The 16,663-nt window shown below is 46.1% G+C and overlaps 2 protein-coding genes and 1 long non-coding RNA gene across 8 annotated transcripts in view; 2 read left to right on the plus strand and 1 right to left on the minus strand.

The window, feature by feature from the left end:
* Positions 1-16,663, minus strand: part of LOC138850675 (uncharacterized) — a 60,318-nt gene that overhangs the window by 40,618 nt on the left and 3,037 nt on the right. For 5 of the 6 annotated variants that reach the window (XR_016237399.1, XR_016237397.1, XR_016237400.1 and 2 more), the window contains exons 1-2: positions 9,095-9,220; positions 1,277-4,391 (exon numbers count right to left, since the gene is read on the minus strand). This is a non-coding gene — a long non-coding RNA (uncharacterized LOC138850675). Of the gene's footprint in view, positions 1-1,276; positions 4,392-9,094; positions 9,221-16,663 lie in introns of those variants that run through there. The other variant, XR_016237401.1, reaches the window with a different exon arrangement.
* Positions 5,841-9,002, plus strand: GJA9 (gap junction protein alpha 9). Its single transcript, XM_002715203.6, has one exon. The coding sequence runs from the start codon at positions 6,715-6,717 to the stop codon at positions 8,257-8,259; it is 1,545 nt and encodes a 514-aa protein (XP_002715249.1). The 5' UTR covers positions 5,841-6,714; the 3' UTR covers positions 8,260-9,002.
* MYCBP (MYC binding protein) lies at positions 9,135-15,464 on the plus strand. Its single transcript, XM_002715204.6, has 5 exons — positions 9,135-9,410; positions 9,606-9,678; positions 13,610-13,658; positions 13,908-14,037; positions 15,242-15,464. The coding sequence occupies exons 1-5, from the start codon at positions 9,327-9,329 to the stop codon at positions 15,284-15,286; spliced, it is 381 nt and encodes a 126-aa protein (XP_002715250.2). The 5' UTR covers positions 9,135-9,326; the 3' UTR covers positions 15,287-15,464.

The following is a 16,663-nucleotide window of genomic DNA, read 5'->3' on the forward strand; positions in this document are numbered from 1 at the left end:
TGTCCCAGTTGCCCCTCTTCCAGGCCAGCTCTCTGCTGTGGCCAGGGAGTGCAGTGGAGGAAGGCCCAAGAACTTGGGCCCTGCACCCCATGGGAGACCAGGAAAAGTACCTGGCTCCTGCCTTTGGATCAGCGTGGTGGCCGCAGCGCGCTGGCCGCGGCGGCCATTAGAGGGTGAACCAACGGCAAAGGAAGACCTTTCTCTCTCTGTCTCTCTCTCTCACTGTCCACTCTGCCTGTCAAAAAAAAAAAAAAAAATCGATTGTCTGTCTGAAGGGGGAAGAATTTCAACCTAAGAGACATGGCTGGAAAGCCCATATATGTGCCAAATATTGAAGGAGGTTGGAGCATCCTAGGAGTAGTGAAACAAGCCTCTCTGGGGCTGCGCCATGAGTGGAAGCAAAACCTTACTGAAGACGTGGCGCTCTCTGGGATGCTAGTTCAAGATTCTAGTATTATGTCTGAGTTCCCAAGGAAGCTGGAACTGGCTCTCTGAATTCTCATTGGTCATACGCTTCTCACTCTTCATGTGGCTAGTGGCTCTCCTTGCAGTGGAAAGAATCTATTTACACAAGGTAGGAATGTCACATCTATAGGCTGAGAAACCTAATTCCTTTTACCCATACAAAACCTGGACCGCTGATTTTTCTGTTTTCTAAAATGGTAGTTGTCAGTCACCTGAACACAGGAAATATAGATTTTTCTTCTTACATCATCAATATGTTTTATTTGTTAAATATTTAAATGTGTTACTGAATTCTGAAAGGAGCACATAACACTTAATTAGGTAGAGTGAGAATAGTCAGTACTCTAGCATGTTGAGAAAAACTGATCTGGGATTTGCCAGGAATTTTTTTTTTTTAATTTATTTGACAGGTAGATATATAGATAGTGAGATTCAGAGACAGAGAGAAAGGTCTTCCTTTTTCCATTGGTTCACCCCCCAAATGGCCACTATGGCCAGAGCTACACTGATCTGAAGCCAGGAGCCAGGTGCTTCCTCCTGGTCTCCCACGTGGGTGCAGGGGCCCAAGCACCTGGGCCATCCTCCACTGTCACCCCGGGGCCACAGAAGAGAGCTGGATTGGAAGAGGAGCAACCGAGACTAGAACCCGGAGCCCATATGGGATGCCGGCGCCAGAGGCGGAGGATTAACCAAGTGAGCCACGGCGCCGGCCCCTTGCCAGGAGAATTTAAGCATGAGTCTGAGAATATGACTATGTGTTTGCTTAAACAAAGACTCAAATAGGAATTTAGAAGATAAATGCTCCTTTTACCTTCCTACCCCAAACCGGCTCTTTTTTCCCAGTGATGATCGTTGTCAACACTTTGGTGTATACCCTTACAGACTTTCTTCTATCTATGATAAGCAGAAAGAGAAAGAAATTTTAGTTGAGGGCTGACTCAGTCACCGCATTAACTGCACTGCATCTGCTCTTCACCTGCGAAGGAACAAATGCACTTAGAGAACAGACTGAAGGTGTACACGCTATAACTCTCAAGCGGGATTGGCTTCCCAGATTTACCTCAACAAGAAAAGTCTGTGTTCATTTCTTTGTGCTAATCAAATTTAGACAGATAAAATGTAGGTTTTTAACAAAATAAATAAATGCATGTACTGTTTTATAATTGTTTTGTAATATGACTTACAGGTCTTTCTGTGTTAATGTATAAAAATCATTTTTCCTCTGAATTGCTGGATTATATAGATGTACTATGGTTAACACTTCCTCTACTGGACATTTAAGTTATTGCTGATTTTTTTTCAATTACCAAGAGTGCTATGTGAACATCTTAATACATGCAGTATGTTTTTGGGTAGGTTTGCTGAATGAATGAATTTTTCTTACATCCAGAAGCAGAAATGCTATGTTAACTTTGTATATTTAAACTGCCTTGTAAGTAGATGTATCTAGTTATATTTTATACCTATAGTATAGTAAATTTCCTCCTACTTTGTCAAAAGATGGGATTGTAAATCTTGAAATTTTTGTATTTTTATAGTTAAAATATAATACATTTAAATTTATATTTCTCTAAGGTTGAATAGTTTTCAAGTTTATTAATTTATGTTTCACATATGTAATTTATGGACTATAGTAATAAACATGTATATAAAATGCTTACATTTAATATGAAACTTTTTTAAATGTTTATTTTCATCTACTTGAAAGGTACAGTGAGAGAGAGAGACTATCTTCCATCCACTGGAATGGATGCTTACTTCCCAAATGCCCACAACAGCCAGGGTTAGACCAGGCCAAAGCCATAAGCTCAGAACTCCATCCGATCTCCCGTGTAACACTGAGTTACAAACAGAAAATGTGACAGAGAAACAGGATTTATCTGATAATGAAATTGGACATGACCCACTAATTAGGGCTGATGATTAAGAAGTTGTTTAATAACAAAGGTGTTTTCATACTGGAAACATGTTTCACATTACCAAAAACAGTTACATTTTATTGGATGTCCCCAGTCACACCAATTACACCAAACACACACACACACACACACACACACACACACACACACACACACACTCATCCCTCCTGGTGCTTTAAATTGACATCTCTTGATTTATTACAATGTTATTAGGAATACTGGAAACATTCTTCATCTGTGATGTCCAATAAGTTAGCCACTAGGCACATGCAGCTCTTTAAGCTTCTATTAAAATAAACATTTTAGTTGCTGTGATAAGCAAGTCCTATGGCCAGTGTTTAATAGCTACATGTAGCTAGTGGCTACCTTACTGGATAGCATGAGAATTATCTCCACTGTGGCAGGAAGTTCTATTGGACAGTGCTGTTTTAGAGGCAACAACGAGCAGAAAGGGGAATGGATTTCAGTTATCGGCTGACTCACTGCACTGCCTTGCACTGAATCTGCTCTGCAGTGCCAAGGGACAAATTCAGAGGACGTGGTCCAACTTCCAGGCATGACTGCTGCTCAGGCTTACCTACACTCAAGAAGGTCTGTGTCAATTTCTGTCTTAGCTAATTCTGGAAGAGATGCCTGAAACCTTTGGATTCTATAGTACTGAATTTATGTATGCTAGTTTTCATGCCCTTAGCTATGGAACCTTTCATTTGTGGCTAAATAATACCGCTCCTTCTTTTAGGACACACTGTGCTCTTATCCTTGAAGCAAAAAATCCTTGATTTATTTTTGTGATAATAAAGGTATTTATGAAAAATTAAAATTATAGAGCCGGCGCCGTGGCTCAATAGGCTAATCCTCCACCTTGCGGCGCCGGCACACCGGGTTCTAGTCCCGGTTGGGGCGCCGGATTCTGTCCCGGTTGCCCCTCTTCCAGGCCAGCTCTCTGCTATGGCCAGGGAGTGCAGTGGAGGATGGCCCAGGTGCTTGGGCCCTGCACCCCATGGGAGACCAGGAAAAGCACCTGGCTCCTGGCTCCTGCCAGGATCAGCGCGGTGCGCCGGCTGCAGCGGCGGCCATTGGAGGGTGAACCAACGGCAAAAAGGAAGACCTTTCTCTCTCTGTCTCTCTCTCTCACTGTCCACTCTGCCTGTCAAAAAAAAAAAAAAAAATTAAAATTATAAAAGATTAAGTCAATGATAATCCCACTATCCAGAGATAATCAGTTACTATTTTGCTGAATAACCTTCTAGTTTGGTATGTATCCCTACCCATGAATACATTTATAACAATGGATCTTACTACTTTATAACCTGAATTTCACTGAAACAGTATGTCAAATGCTTTTCTGTATTAGTCTATACTCATGCACTGGTTGCACAGTGGGAATGCACCATTATTTAGTCAGTCCTTCTTGTGTTGATAATTATTTTGGATGTTTTCAATTTATGACTATTAGAGACATGAGTAATATCCTTGCTTACATGTTGGAGTGTTTTGCACTGTTGGGTCATAGTATGTGATTATTAAGATCATAAAGTTAACAGAAACTTTCCCTGTTTCAGGAATTTTGGATGTACGGTGCTTTTGCAAGTCTTGTGAACTGTACAAAGTTTGTTTTTAAGAATCACATGTACTTTATTACTTTTGTACAAATTTGTCCTTTTTTTACTGTTTTAGTAAACTTTTCCTTTTTTAAAAAAATTATGTATTTATTTGAAAGGAAGAGTTACAGAGAGGCAAAGATGGAGAGAGAGAGAGGTCTTCCATCTGCTGTTTCACTCCCTAGATGGCTGCAATGGCCGGAGCTGTGCCGATCCAAAGTCAGGAGCCAGGAGCTTCTTCCAGGTCTCCCATGCGGGTGCAGGGGCCCAGGGACTTGGGCCATCTTCCACCGCTTTCCCAGGCCATAGCAGAGAGCTGGATCAGAAGTGGAGCAGCCGGGACTTGAACTGGCACCCATATGGGATGTAGGCAGTAGCTTTACCCACTGTGCCACAGTGCCAGGCCCTGTACAAGGTTTTAAAAAAGGAAGTAAAGACTCTAAAGCCAGTTAGAAAGCCAAAACTATCAGTATTTGACACTCCTACATTTAAATAAACTTTTAAGAAAAAACAGATAACTTTTTATGCCAATTTCAAGTTTGCTCGCAGGAAAACTAACAGCATAATAAACCAAGAGCCGACTCTAGAGCTACACTTGATCCAGACTTTTAGGGGCAGCTCCGGCTGCGTGGCCTTGGGTAAAAGTAAGGCGAGCCTCAGTCTCCTCATCTGTAAACCTGGGAAACAGTATAGCTACCTCACAGGATTTTTGTGTTGAATATATCTTGTGTCTATCGTACCCTAGTATTTGTGTAACATTTCCCCTTTTATAGGGATATATGGCATGTATGAGTCTTTTAAATGAAAGTGAGTGCAGACATTCACTCTTTTTATCTTTCCTTTGGGGTACAGTTGTGAGATCGCCTAGGATGTCAATCTGAATATGGATGCAAGCACTAAAGCATAATTTGCCTCAGTGTTCCCTTCAAAAAGAAATTAAGCAGGTCAAACATTGTTACAATGGAAATTTCTACAATACCACAGCAATGATTAGTTTATTTCACGTAATATCTAATGACATTCTGGTGCCATATAATAGTTGAGAGTTCTTGGAGTTCATTTTAGCATGATAAAAATTTACAGAATTTTTCATAGCAAAGTATGAGAATTTTAAATGTTGATTTAAAATTCTAGTACCAAGAGCCAGATCTGTTTGTTCTGGTTTCATTAAATGTGTGTTTTGAAAAACAAAAGACAACAAACTTCAACTAAATAAGATGACTATTCTGATAGAGAATCCTGTAATTATTTTTTAAAGATTTTTAAAAAATATTTATTTATTTATTTGAAAGGCAGAGTTACAGAGAGGCAGAGGCAGGGGGAGAGAGGGAGAGGGAGAGGGAGAGGGAGAGGGAGAGGGAGAGGGAGAGGGAGAGGGAGAGGGAGAGGGAGAGGGAGAGGGAGAGGGAGAGGGAGAGGGAGAGGGAGAGGGAGAGGGAGAGGGAGAGGGAGAGGGAGAGGGAGAGGGAGAGGGAGAGGGAGAGGGAGAGGGAGAGGGAGAGGGAGAGGGAGAGGGAGAGGGAGAGGGAGAGGGAGAGGGAGAGGGAGAGGGAGAGGGAGAGGGAGAGGGAGAGGGAGAGGGAGAGGGAGAGGGAGAGGGAGAGGGAGAGGGAGAGGGAGAGGGAGAGGGAGAGGGAGAGGGAGAGGGAGAGGGAGAGGGAGAGGGAGAGGGAGAGGGAGAGGGAGAGGGAGAGGGAGAGGGAGAGGGAGAGGGAGAGGGAGAGGGAGAGGGAGAGGGAGAGGGAGAGGGAGAGGGAGAGGGAGAGGGAGAGGGAGAGGGAGAGGGAGAGGGAGAGGGAGAGGGAGAGGGAGAGGGAGAGGGAGAGGGAGAGGGAGAGGGAGAGGGAGAGGGAGAGGGAGAGGGAGATGTCTTCAATCCACTGGTTCACTCCCCAGATGGCCACAACAGCTGAAGCTATGCTAATCCGAAGCCAGGAGCCAGGAGCTTCTTTCAGGTCTCCCATTCGGGTGTAGGGGCCAAGAACTTGGGTCATTTTCTACAACTTTCCTAGGCCATAGCAGAGAGCTGGATCAGAAGTAGAGCAACTGGGTTTCAAACTGGTACCAGCACTGCAGGCAGTGGCTTTACCTGCTATGCCATAGCACTGGCACCAAGATTTTTATTTATTTGAAAGGTGGAGCTACAGAGAGACAGGGAGAGACACAGAGAGATCTTCTATCCACTGGTTCACTCCCCAAATGGCCACAAAGGATGGGGCTGGGCCAGGTTGAAGCCAGGAGCCGGGAACTCCATCCAGGTCTTCCATATGGGTGCATGGGCCACCAGGTATCTGGGTCACCTTCTACTACTTTCCCAGGCTCATTGGCAGGGAGCTGGATCTGAAGCAGAGCTGCTGGGACATGAACTGGTACTCATGTGGGATGCTGGTGTTGCAGGCAGTGGCTTAACCTGCTGTGCCACAGGCTAGCCCGTTACTCCATTCTTAATAGAGGGCATACACCCACCTCTCCAGGTATTTTCTTTTTTCACTGCTTTATATCTACACATACATATTTGAAAATTCCTGACATCCAAAATACATTCTTATTTGGATGATCACTGCTATTTTGGGAAAAAGCAAAGCAAGGAGCGCATGTAAATAGTGATGCTTTTTTCTCCTTTGGCCACAGGTTTGCTTTAACAAAGGAACGGTACTCCCTTCAGAGTGGAAGGATTTCCCTGCCTTCTATCTGATGGGGTTCAGAGCTAAGATGGCGGCTGAATAAACATGGGGGCCTGGAGTCTCCTGGGACGTATTCTAGAGGAAGTTCACATCCACTCCACCATGGTCAGCAAGCTCTGGCTCACCATCCTGTTCATATTCCGAATGCTTGTTCTGGGCATAGCAGCTGGAGAAATCTGGGAGGACGAGCAGTCTGGCTTCATCTGCAATACGGAACAACCTGGCTGCAGAAACGCATGCTACGACCAGGCCTTTCCCATCTCCCTCATTAGGTACTGGGCTTTGCAGATGGTCTTTGTGTCATCGCCATCTCTGTGCTACATGGGCCATGCTTTGTACCGGCTGAGGGTTCTGGGGAAAGAGCGGCGGAGGATGAAAGCCCACTTAGAACCGGAAAGGGTAGGATTCGAGACGTCTGGGGATCAGAGGAACCTGGAGCCAGAGCTTTGGCAGCTGGGACAGAGGAAACGGAGTAAAGCTCCACTCCCAGAAGCCCTACTGTGCACCTACGTGATACACGTTCTCACTCGCTCTGTGCTTGAAGTCAGCTTCATGATTGGACAATACCTTTTATATGGATTCCACCTGCAGCCTCTATTTAAATGCCACAGGCAGCCCTGTCCAAACATAATTGACTGTTTTGTCTCACGACCAACAGAAAAGACAATATTCCTATTATTTATGCAATCCATAGCCACGGTTTCACTTTTCTTGAGCATTCTAGAAATCTTCTACCTAGGGTTTAAAAAGATTAAAAGAGGGCTTTGGGGCCAATCTAAATGGAAGGGTGAACATAAGGAATTCCATGCAAACCAGTCCAAACAAAATCAGAGGGCACCTGCCAAGTCGCCAAAGCGACTCCCTCCTGCGCCTGGTCATCTCTCAGCGGAAAAGCAAACACACAGGGCAGTGCACCCTAGTTTAAATCCATCTCCCCCATTCCAGGCAGATCCTGGCAGTCACAGTGTAAATGACCAGCAATGTGCTCTGGATGAACCAGGAGCTGTATTTTCTGATAAGATGCGTTCACTTCATACTGCTTACAGTCATCTTCAACACATCCGCTCCAATCATAGCAAAGATCCTCATAAAACATTTGGAAAAGCAGCTAATGGGAACCAGTTAAGGGAAAAAAGAGCAACTGACGGCCAAGACAGCCAAAGGAACCACTGCAGCAGAGGTCACTGTTCTGTGTCAAGTGTTGCTGGAGACCTGGACAACTACACCGAGAGGTTGCCCCAAGCAGGTGTCTCTCTGCCAGCTAACCACACCTGGAAACCGAGGTGGCTCAGTGCCACGCGGGGGCCCTCCACAGAAGGTGGAAACTGGAGGTCACCTCCAAATGGTCACCTCATTCCAAACGGCAACCTCGAGGGCCAGTTCCTGGAGGGCACAACCAGCACCTTCCCACCCTCACAAGGGAACTCCCAGCTGCTTCCTGTTCCACAGGGACCCTGCTCTTTGAGAGAGCCGTCCTGTGAGCCTGGGTTGGTCAGACCCTGCAACAATCCTGTTTGTCCTCCAAATCCTGCAGTGTCCTTGACCAACAGCCTCGCGGGGAGGCGGCTTCCCACCGACCTCCAGATCTGAACAGCTCTGGCTTCTGGACCCGGTGCGCCCTACGTTATCAGCGAAGTAGCCTCGCCCAGGCGGAGCACGGACAAAACGGCCAGGGGCAGCTGTTAGGGCTGTGGCAACTGCGACTCATCTGTGCAGGGACACTTCTGAATTCAAAGACCAAGGGTTGCCAGGTCAGGATTTTTCTTATCTTCATTTTCTATAGCTCTCTTTAGAATGTGTGAAATCCACTAGGTGAAAACCACACGTTCAGCATCGCGGCTACGTGGTTTGGAGCCAGGTTTCCTACTTGGGAGGGGCCCATGGCTTTGGGAAATTGCTCTTGATCCCCATAGCGCCTTCTTTTAGCCCCTTTATCCTCTATCTTTGGACAACGGTGTGTGTGTGTGTGGGGGGGGTGATTTTGTATTTTGTGTATCCTGGGACTCCATAGCGTAGTTTCTTTGTGGACTGCAACCTCAGGTGTACGAAGTGTAACCACAATAAAATACTACACACATCTGTGGCTGTCTCCCACCGGCCTCCCGCATCGTCACCGGTCACCCAACCTCGCCACTTCACCGGCAGCTCGCACACGGCAGGGAGGCTGTGAGGATTCACGCGAAAGCACCCGTGAGCGCTCCGCGGCGCCGGCAGCTGCCGGAGCACGTGGCCGCTCGCCCTCCAGGGCCCGCACCCAGATGTGGGCGCCGCAGCCAGCACGCTCACGCCTCAGCACGCACCTTCGGACACTGGAAACGCACGGATCCCCCAGCGCCCACCGTGCGCGCGCTTCCGGGACGACCGCCCCTCCCGCCCGCGCGCTCGAGGGCCCCGCCCCCTGGCGCCACGCCCCCTCCGGCCGCACCTGGACGCTAGGCCCCAGCTCCCGAGACCTCGCTTCTCCCTCTGCAACCGAATCGCCGCGGCGACCGGAAGAGGCGCTGCTCGGACAGCCCGAGGGGCGGGCGCACGCAGCCTCCCTCGGCTCTGCCCCCGACTGGGGATCCAGAGCGTCCCGGTCGCCATGAAAACAGGCCACACCCCGGCCGCCCCGGCCCGTGGCTCGCCAGTGCGCAGTCGCGTGCGCCCTGCTGCGCATGAGCAGTGCCGGCCGGAGCCCGCCAGCCACGGTCTCCGGCGCCAGCGACGCCGCTGCCGCTGTCACTATGGCCCATTACAAAGTGAGGGGGGCGCGGCGTGGCTGGGGGCGTGTGGGCGGTCGCCAGCTGCGGGTCGGCGCCGGGCGGGAGTGGGAGCGCGCGCAGGTGTGGGGGGTCCCCGCGGTAGCGCGGTGGAGGCGGGGTTGCCGGACTCCCAGAGCCTTCTTCCTGCTCCGGCCCCTGGGCTTCGGCCCCTGACCCGCGGTGTCTCCTCAGGCCGCCGACTCGAAGCGCGAGCAGTTCCGGAGGTACTTGGAGAAGTCGGGGGTGCTGGACACGCTGACCAAGGGTGAGCATGGGCTCCGATAGGGCTCCGCGTGCCCCTCGCCCTGCCGCTCGGCGCTGCGCCCCCGGCGGGCCTCGGCGCGGGGAAGGAGGGCGAACAGGTGGGACCCGTCCGGGTCGCAGCGAGGTGGGCTCGGGGCCGGGCGCTGCCGGCCGCCGCGGGCGGGGCGGCCTGGCTCCCGCTCCCCGCTCTCCCCGCGCCGAGAGCGCAGCTCTTGCAGCTGTTGCAAAGTCGCTCCAACTTCCGCCGCTGTGCCTGGAGCAGCCGCAGTGGTCGTGTTTGCTGGAGACCTGTAGGTGCCGGTTCCTCCCGCCTCGGGGCGTTTGCGGACCCCCCCAGCCCCACCCCCACCCCGTCCCCTGAATCTTAAGACACATTTTTCCCTCCGACCCAGGGCAGCTGGGGAAAACACCAGATACGAAAGAGGGCTGTGCAGCACTCCTCGCTTCCCCCGCTGTCTTGGTCTAATTCAGTTCCTGCTGTGTGTAGATTTCGTATTGAAGGTAGAAATGCAGTGTGTGAAGCCCGAGGACACATCAGAATTTTTATATTGTGCACAAGCTTAAAGCTGGAAGTCCACTGTTACACTGTATCAGTGCCCGCGTGGGTTCAGGATCTACTGGGGGAGATGCTTCAAACAGCAGGGGTCCCAGAGGTGATAAGGGGTCTGCTTGCTTCTGAGCTCAGCAGTGTGTCGCCTGGCTCACTGGCTGGGATTTTCCAGGGTGTAGAACGGAATTGCTGGCAGAGATGAGACCAGGACCATGGGAAAAGAACAGGAAATGTCTGAGAAATAATTTGGTAACTGCTCTGTGTTCAGAAACGAGGGTTTGGGGGAAGCTTCTGGGCCAAGAACTCTCTGGTCTTAGAAGATGGTAGGGCTCTTAATTCCTATGCAGGGATGGCTGTTTGACTTGCTACCCACGTTGGGTTCGATACTAGTCTCCCTGTCTTTGCAAATACGTTTCAGCAAATGTGAAGGAATTCCTCTGTGAAAGGCTGTGCTGTGTTGTCACTGCAACTGTCGTGAATGCTTGGAATGTCATTCCCTCAAAAAATCCAGCAAACTCATTTCTTTAACCATTTTATTCAGGCCTCCTAGACACTGGGGATACAGTAGTGGGGGAAGAATGTCCCAGGCCTCATGCAGTAATATCCTAGCTGGGGAGACACAGCGTAGATAAATACTTAGTGTCAACTAGTGGTAAGTGTTAGGAATGCAAACCTAGCAAGGTTAGGGGGCCGAAGGTGGTGGGTGTGATTGTGCCACTCAGTCAAAGTGTGCGAGTACCAAGGCTTTCCTTTAGAAGTAACTTGCGAACAGAGACCTGAATGAAATGTTGAGTTCCAGGAAGTCTTACAGGTTGATCGTCTTTAAAATCCAGAATGCTCTGCTATCTGAAACATAGTGTCAGCATGACACCACAAGTGGGAAATGCAGCAGCTTGACCCCATGTAATGGGTGCCAGTCATAATGCACATTGTGTAAATTTACCCTTAGAAACACTGTGTCAGTTTGTCTTTAGGCAATATGCATAAGAGGTCTATGAAACAAATAAACTGTTTAGACTTGGATTCCATCCCTAAGATAGTTCATGTATATGCAAATATTCCAAAATCCAGAAAAAAAAAACAATCTGAAACACTCTGGCCCAGGCTTTTTGGATAAGGGATATCAAGGAGGCCAAAGTGGCTGGGTGGAGTGAGTGGCAGAAAGCCAAAACAGAGGACGATAGGATTTGGTAACTGACTGCACAGGAGAGGCACAGCCTTGTGGCCACGTGGGGTTTTTCCTTCATGAGGGTGGAAGATCCTGGAGCCGCCTTTTCCCTTGCACACACCCACTGCACTGTAACTCTTCATCTCCTTAGATTTCCACTCTCCGTAACACCAGTGTAGTGTCTACTGGTATAATTTAGTTTAGAGTTTTATTTTCAGCTTCAAACATAGGTTCTTTATACAAATTAGTTTTTTATCCAGCTATTTCCAAGAAGATTTGAACTGCTTATAACAAAATACTAAAAGAGAATGGCTAAAGATGATAGATCTTTAGAAGAGAAGGCATTTTAGTTATTTTGAGCACTATATCAACCTCTAAACATTCTAGCTGCCTAGGCAAAAAAGGGGAACATAATCAGGCAAAGAGTTTTCCTTCTCTTACTAAAAGGAAGTATATTTCATCTATAGAAAAGCACAGGAAACAACATTTACATTCGATTCTTTATTCAGGTTTTAAGGACCATGGACAAATTTAGAAACTGAAAGAAGTGGGGTGGGAGAGAAGGGGGAGGAAAGGGTAAGAGTATGAATATCCATGTCTCAGAAATTCAGGGTTCAGTAGAGCTCAGTAGGAATTAATGGAAGAAGAACAGGCTGGAGCATATGAAGAAAGAAGTAATAAACAGGGCTTAAAGAATACTGTAGCCGACACTGATGGAGAGGAGAGAGGACAGCGGGGGTGCAAATACACCAGCTTCTTAAGCAGCAGTGCCGTCAAGGTATTACATGGTTAAGTGGTTGCCTGTTTGATTTTTTTTCATACTCTATATTTTATCAAAACTGCAAAAGACAAAAGGGGGAAGCACGCAAAATGGCTTACAACAGGACTTCTTAGGATCTAGGGGCACATTTTTTTTTTTGCGTGTTCAATGTTTTGTTTCATGAGATCTTTCAAAGAGTTTCATTTACAAAAAGTCTAACTGGTTTAGTGAGATTTCTGAGTAGATTCTAGGAGGAATTTGTTCAATAGAAGAGCAAGGTGGTACTCATGTGAGCTATTGGATATGAAACCATCACAGTATATATTTTAATGTCGAATACTGGTGAAATTCTGGTTGGTGGTTATTTGTTATGCTATGTGTGAAACTTCGTTCTTGAAGAACATTTGAATTTGAGGCTTCCTCCAGTAATTACCATAGCCCTCTTTTTTTTTTTTTTTTTTGACAGGCAGAGTGGACAGTGAGAAAGACAGAGAAAGGTCTTCCTTTGGCCATTGGTTCACCCTCCAATGGCTGCTGCGGCCAGCACGCTGAGGCTGGCATGCTGGGGCCGGCGCACCGCACTGATTCGAAGGCAGGAGCTAAGTGCTTCTCCTGGTCTCCCATGGGCTGCAGGGCCCAAGTACTTGGGCCATCCTCCACTGCACTCCCTGGCCACAGCAGAGAGCTGGCCTGGAAGAGGGGCAACCGGGACAGAATCCGATGCCCCGACCAGGACTAGAACCCGGTGTGCCGGCGCCGCAAGGTGGAGGATTAGCCTATTGAGCCGTGGCACTGGCCACCATAGCCCTCTTGATACCTGGATTTTCTCCAGATTTCTTTCTGCCCACTCCTCTGTCCCTCTAGTGCAGGTCACTTCTTAGACTGGACTACCACATCTGCCTTGGAATTGTTTCTCTAGCCTCCATCCTTGTCCCACTCCAGTTGGCATCCCACACAGCAGTCAAGGGTGATCCTGTGTCTTCCTTGCTTAGAACTGTTTACTTAGATGCCTGCTGTTCTTTGGATCAAAGTCCAGCCACACTTGCATGACCCTCCACAGGCTGGTGCCTGACCACCTTTCCAGCCACATTACTCACAGCTCCAGGCAGCCATACTTGAATTTTCAGTTCAGTACTGTTCTCTTGCCCATGGCCTTCCTGTTGGATCTGAAACATACATCGCCTAGATCGCAGGTCTTTCCCTCCCTTGATGCTCTCCCTGAAGCCCAAGGCTGCAATCCTGTTACCCATGGTCCCGGACTGCTGCTTGATGCTCTGTCTAGTGCCCTGCTCTGTGCTGTACTGTGAAGTCCTTGCCAGCAGGGGCCTTGGCTGTCTTAACAATGTACTTGGCAGGCAGTAGGCAGTTAGTACTTATTGGCTTAAGAAACAGAATCTCAGCCATTCAAATTTAAGACTTTAATTGTTACTTTTTTCTGCTTTTTTGATTTGCAGTGTTGGTAGCCTTATATGAAGAACCAGAGAAACCTAATAGTGCTTTGGAGTATCCTTTTCATCTCGAAGTAAAAGAAAAAAAAGGCCTCATTTTGGAGACTCATTTTTTCAAACAGATAATAATCTTTGAAGTACTTTTGTTTATTGAAAAAATTATTTTCCTTTGAGTTTTTGGGTAACCACTGGGTAAATTTTGTTGGCAGGGTGGGTGACTCTGGTCAGGGATGCTGATGCTACTTTGGGTTACTGCAGTGGTTTGACTCAGCTCTGAGCGGTGGATTCTTAACACTGAAACTAGCTTTTTAAAGCATCACTTAGGAGCTGCTACCCCAGAAAATCCAGAAATAGAGCTGCTTCGCCTAGAATTGGCAGAAATGAAAGAAAAATATGAAGCTATTGTAGAAGAAAATAAAAAACTGAAAACAAAGGTAAATTTTAAAAAGGAATTCATATTAAAAGTCATTTCACCTTTAATGATTGTATAATCAAGGCCTCACTAAAACTGGTCACAGGGGAGGGAGTAGGGTCACTACCAATCTGAATTAACTGCAAGGCAAACTTAGGAAGACTCTAGAAAGCCTCAAGACAGATTAAATAGGACAAGCAAAGTGTGGTCAAGAGGAGGTTCTTGGGAACCTGCATCAACATAAAGATGAGAATACTGGTTAATGGGTTGCTCTGAGATTGTTAAGCAGTTGATTCAATTAGCTTGCTGCTTTGTAAATGGTACCTTTTAGAGTTGTGCAGTGCATACTCTGCATGGTCATATGTGGTGGCCCTGAATTAACAAATCTGCTGCTTAAATATGTTTGCACTTTATTTTATATAGTGCCAAAATTTTTTCTTTGTTCAAACTCCTATGAGAATTTTTATAAACTTTATTTTTTGTTCATAAACTTTAAATTAGTCAACTCTAAGTCTTTGAGGTTTTATCACAGATTGAATCACATAATCCATTTTACATGACTCTAGGTATTTCTCATCATGGGCTTTATTTTCTCTCCCATTCCGTGAGATAAGTGAAGCAGGTACACAGCCTATTTTATAGGTGAGAAAGCAAAGCACAGCGAAGTCTAATAAGCTTATCGAACCCAACAGATAATTGGAAGAACCCAAAATTTAACCTAGTGTTCTTGCAGGAAACTACACATTAGCATGAACGTATGCATTCTCGCAGTGAGCCAGTGCTTGCTAACTTTTTGGCACCATCTAAGTCTAAGACATTAGTTACTTTCTACTGGCTAGACTGATCCATGTACATGCCATCTTTTCTCTAGTTTTCAGGGGATATGTCAGTAAACTTGGTGGAGGGGAAGAAATTCCTTACTATAATCTACTGCATCTTTGGGAAGATAGAGATTATTGCATATCAGTATTGGAATTGGTCATGAATTAGAATTTGTTTTCCAGTAATTTTAAGGTTTACATGAAAAGGAATTTCATTAGGTTTGACTGTATTAAATTGAAAGTCATCGAATGGTTTCAGAAGCACAGATATAGAAACTGTTACTACTACAGCTTTCTGATTCAGTATCTAAACTGAACATAATAGTTGAGTCGTTTTGTTACTAAGTTTTATTTTACCCAATTTAGAATACAATTCACCTAAATTCCTCTGTCTTTGCCCCATAGCTTGCTCAGTATGAACCACCTCAGGAGGAGAAGCGTGCTGAATAGGATTCTTCTCAGTTGAAAAGACACTGAAAAATGGTTTTGTATGACTTACATAGTTTGTATAGTATATAATCTTTTCTGAACAGATGCTATAGAACTCTTTTAATATGTTAAATTCACCTATTATACTTTAACTGTTAAAAACACATATATTAGAATCACCAATAAAAACTCAATATAACTTTCTTTGGGTCTTACACCAGGAGAATCCAAAGTAAATCCTGAAAACAAAACAAAACCAAACCCACCAAATACAGCCATCTAATCCATTACCTTAAAGACATTCTGTTTATTAATCTGCTGAGGAATGAGGGTGCAGAGGTTAGCATGGGGCTATTAGTTTAATTCAGGATATGAGCACAGCTACAGCCACTCTTTAAAATGAAGATGACACTGTCATTTATATTGCTGTAGGCAGCTAGAGAGATCTGTGAGATTCAAGATGCTTTTGCAGCGGGTTCCCATGAATCTTCTGCTCTTGTTTCTGTAATGAGGAACAAGTAGCTCTTCTTTGCCACCACTTTGCCTTAGAGAACTGTGTGTGCCAGTCTGAACTCTGACACCACATTTTCCTTCTATGCAATCGTGCCCTATCTGATACTGTTGCCTTGCTTTGCTCTGTGCCTCAGTGAGTCCTAGCTGCACACTGGCCTTTCTGTGTGGTGTTTTTCAGTTTGCTTAAGAATAGCAGTTACCCTGATTGTAATTTATATGACTTTAAACAGGACCACACTGTTTTCCTGCCTTACTGCATTGCTTAACTGAGCACAAGAACAGAGGCAATAGGAAATTTGGGGTTTGTGCACAAGCTGGGATGCGATGGGGAACGAGCCATATATTGTGGGAAATTAGAGTTTGTGGGTATAATTACATAGTGCTTTTTTTCCTTAAAATATTTTTTGTAACCTTGAATTCATTTTATCTTCATTATCCCTGTGAAGTAGGTAGGGCAAATATGAGAGGAGACTGGGTGCTGAATTTTTAGACTGATGATGTTAATACAAATTGTGCGCTCACTGTAGAACTTGGGCACATCAATTTAGTGTTCTGAGATACTTCTTCATCTGTTAAATGAGAAGACTGTCTGTGCTGCCTACCTCACAGGGTTGTTGTGAGGATCAAATGAGAATGTATGTGAAAGATCTGTAAATGGTAATGCACTATGTTCTTGCCTGTCAGTCCTTTTGTCCTGAAGACCTGTAGTTAGATATTTGTTTTACTGATCACTTATTTTCCTCATGGATAGACATTTTAAAGAAGCTTTTATTTCATGTATTCGATCCCTGTTGTTAGAGAAACTGTATTTTTTGGTAAAAACACATATAGATAGCAAAATGATCCAAGGAAAGCTGGTTTAACAAACAAGAACCTTGGCGCCTG

The sequence above is a fragment of the Oryctolagus cuniculus genome, chromosome 7, assembly GCF_051225735.1.
Source record: "Oryctolagus cuniculus isolate XC-2025 breed Fujian yellow rabbit chromosome 7, ASM5122573v1, whole genome shotgun sequence".
NCBI lineage: Eukaryota > Metazoa > Chordata > Mammalia > Lagomorpha > Leporidae > Oryctolagus > Oryctolagus cuniculus.

Coding starts and splice junctions, on each gene's coding strand:
- GJA9 (XM_002715203.6), top strand. CDS start 6,715: ATGGGGGCCTGGAGTCTCCTGGGACGTATTCTAGAGGAAGTTCACATC.
- MYCBP (XM_002715204.6), top strand. CDS start 9,327: ATGAGCAGTGCCGGCCGGAGCCCGCCAGCCACGGTCTCCGGCGCCAGC. Junction 9,679..13,609: donor GCTGGACACGCTGACCAAGG/GTGAGCATGGGC, acceptor TTTGATTTGCAG/TGTTGGTAGCCTTATATGAA. Junction 13,659..13,907: donor AAACCTAATAGTGCTTTGGA/GTATCCTTTTCA, acceptor CACTGAAACTAG/CTTTTTAAAGCATCACTTAG.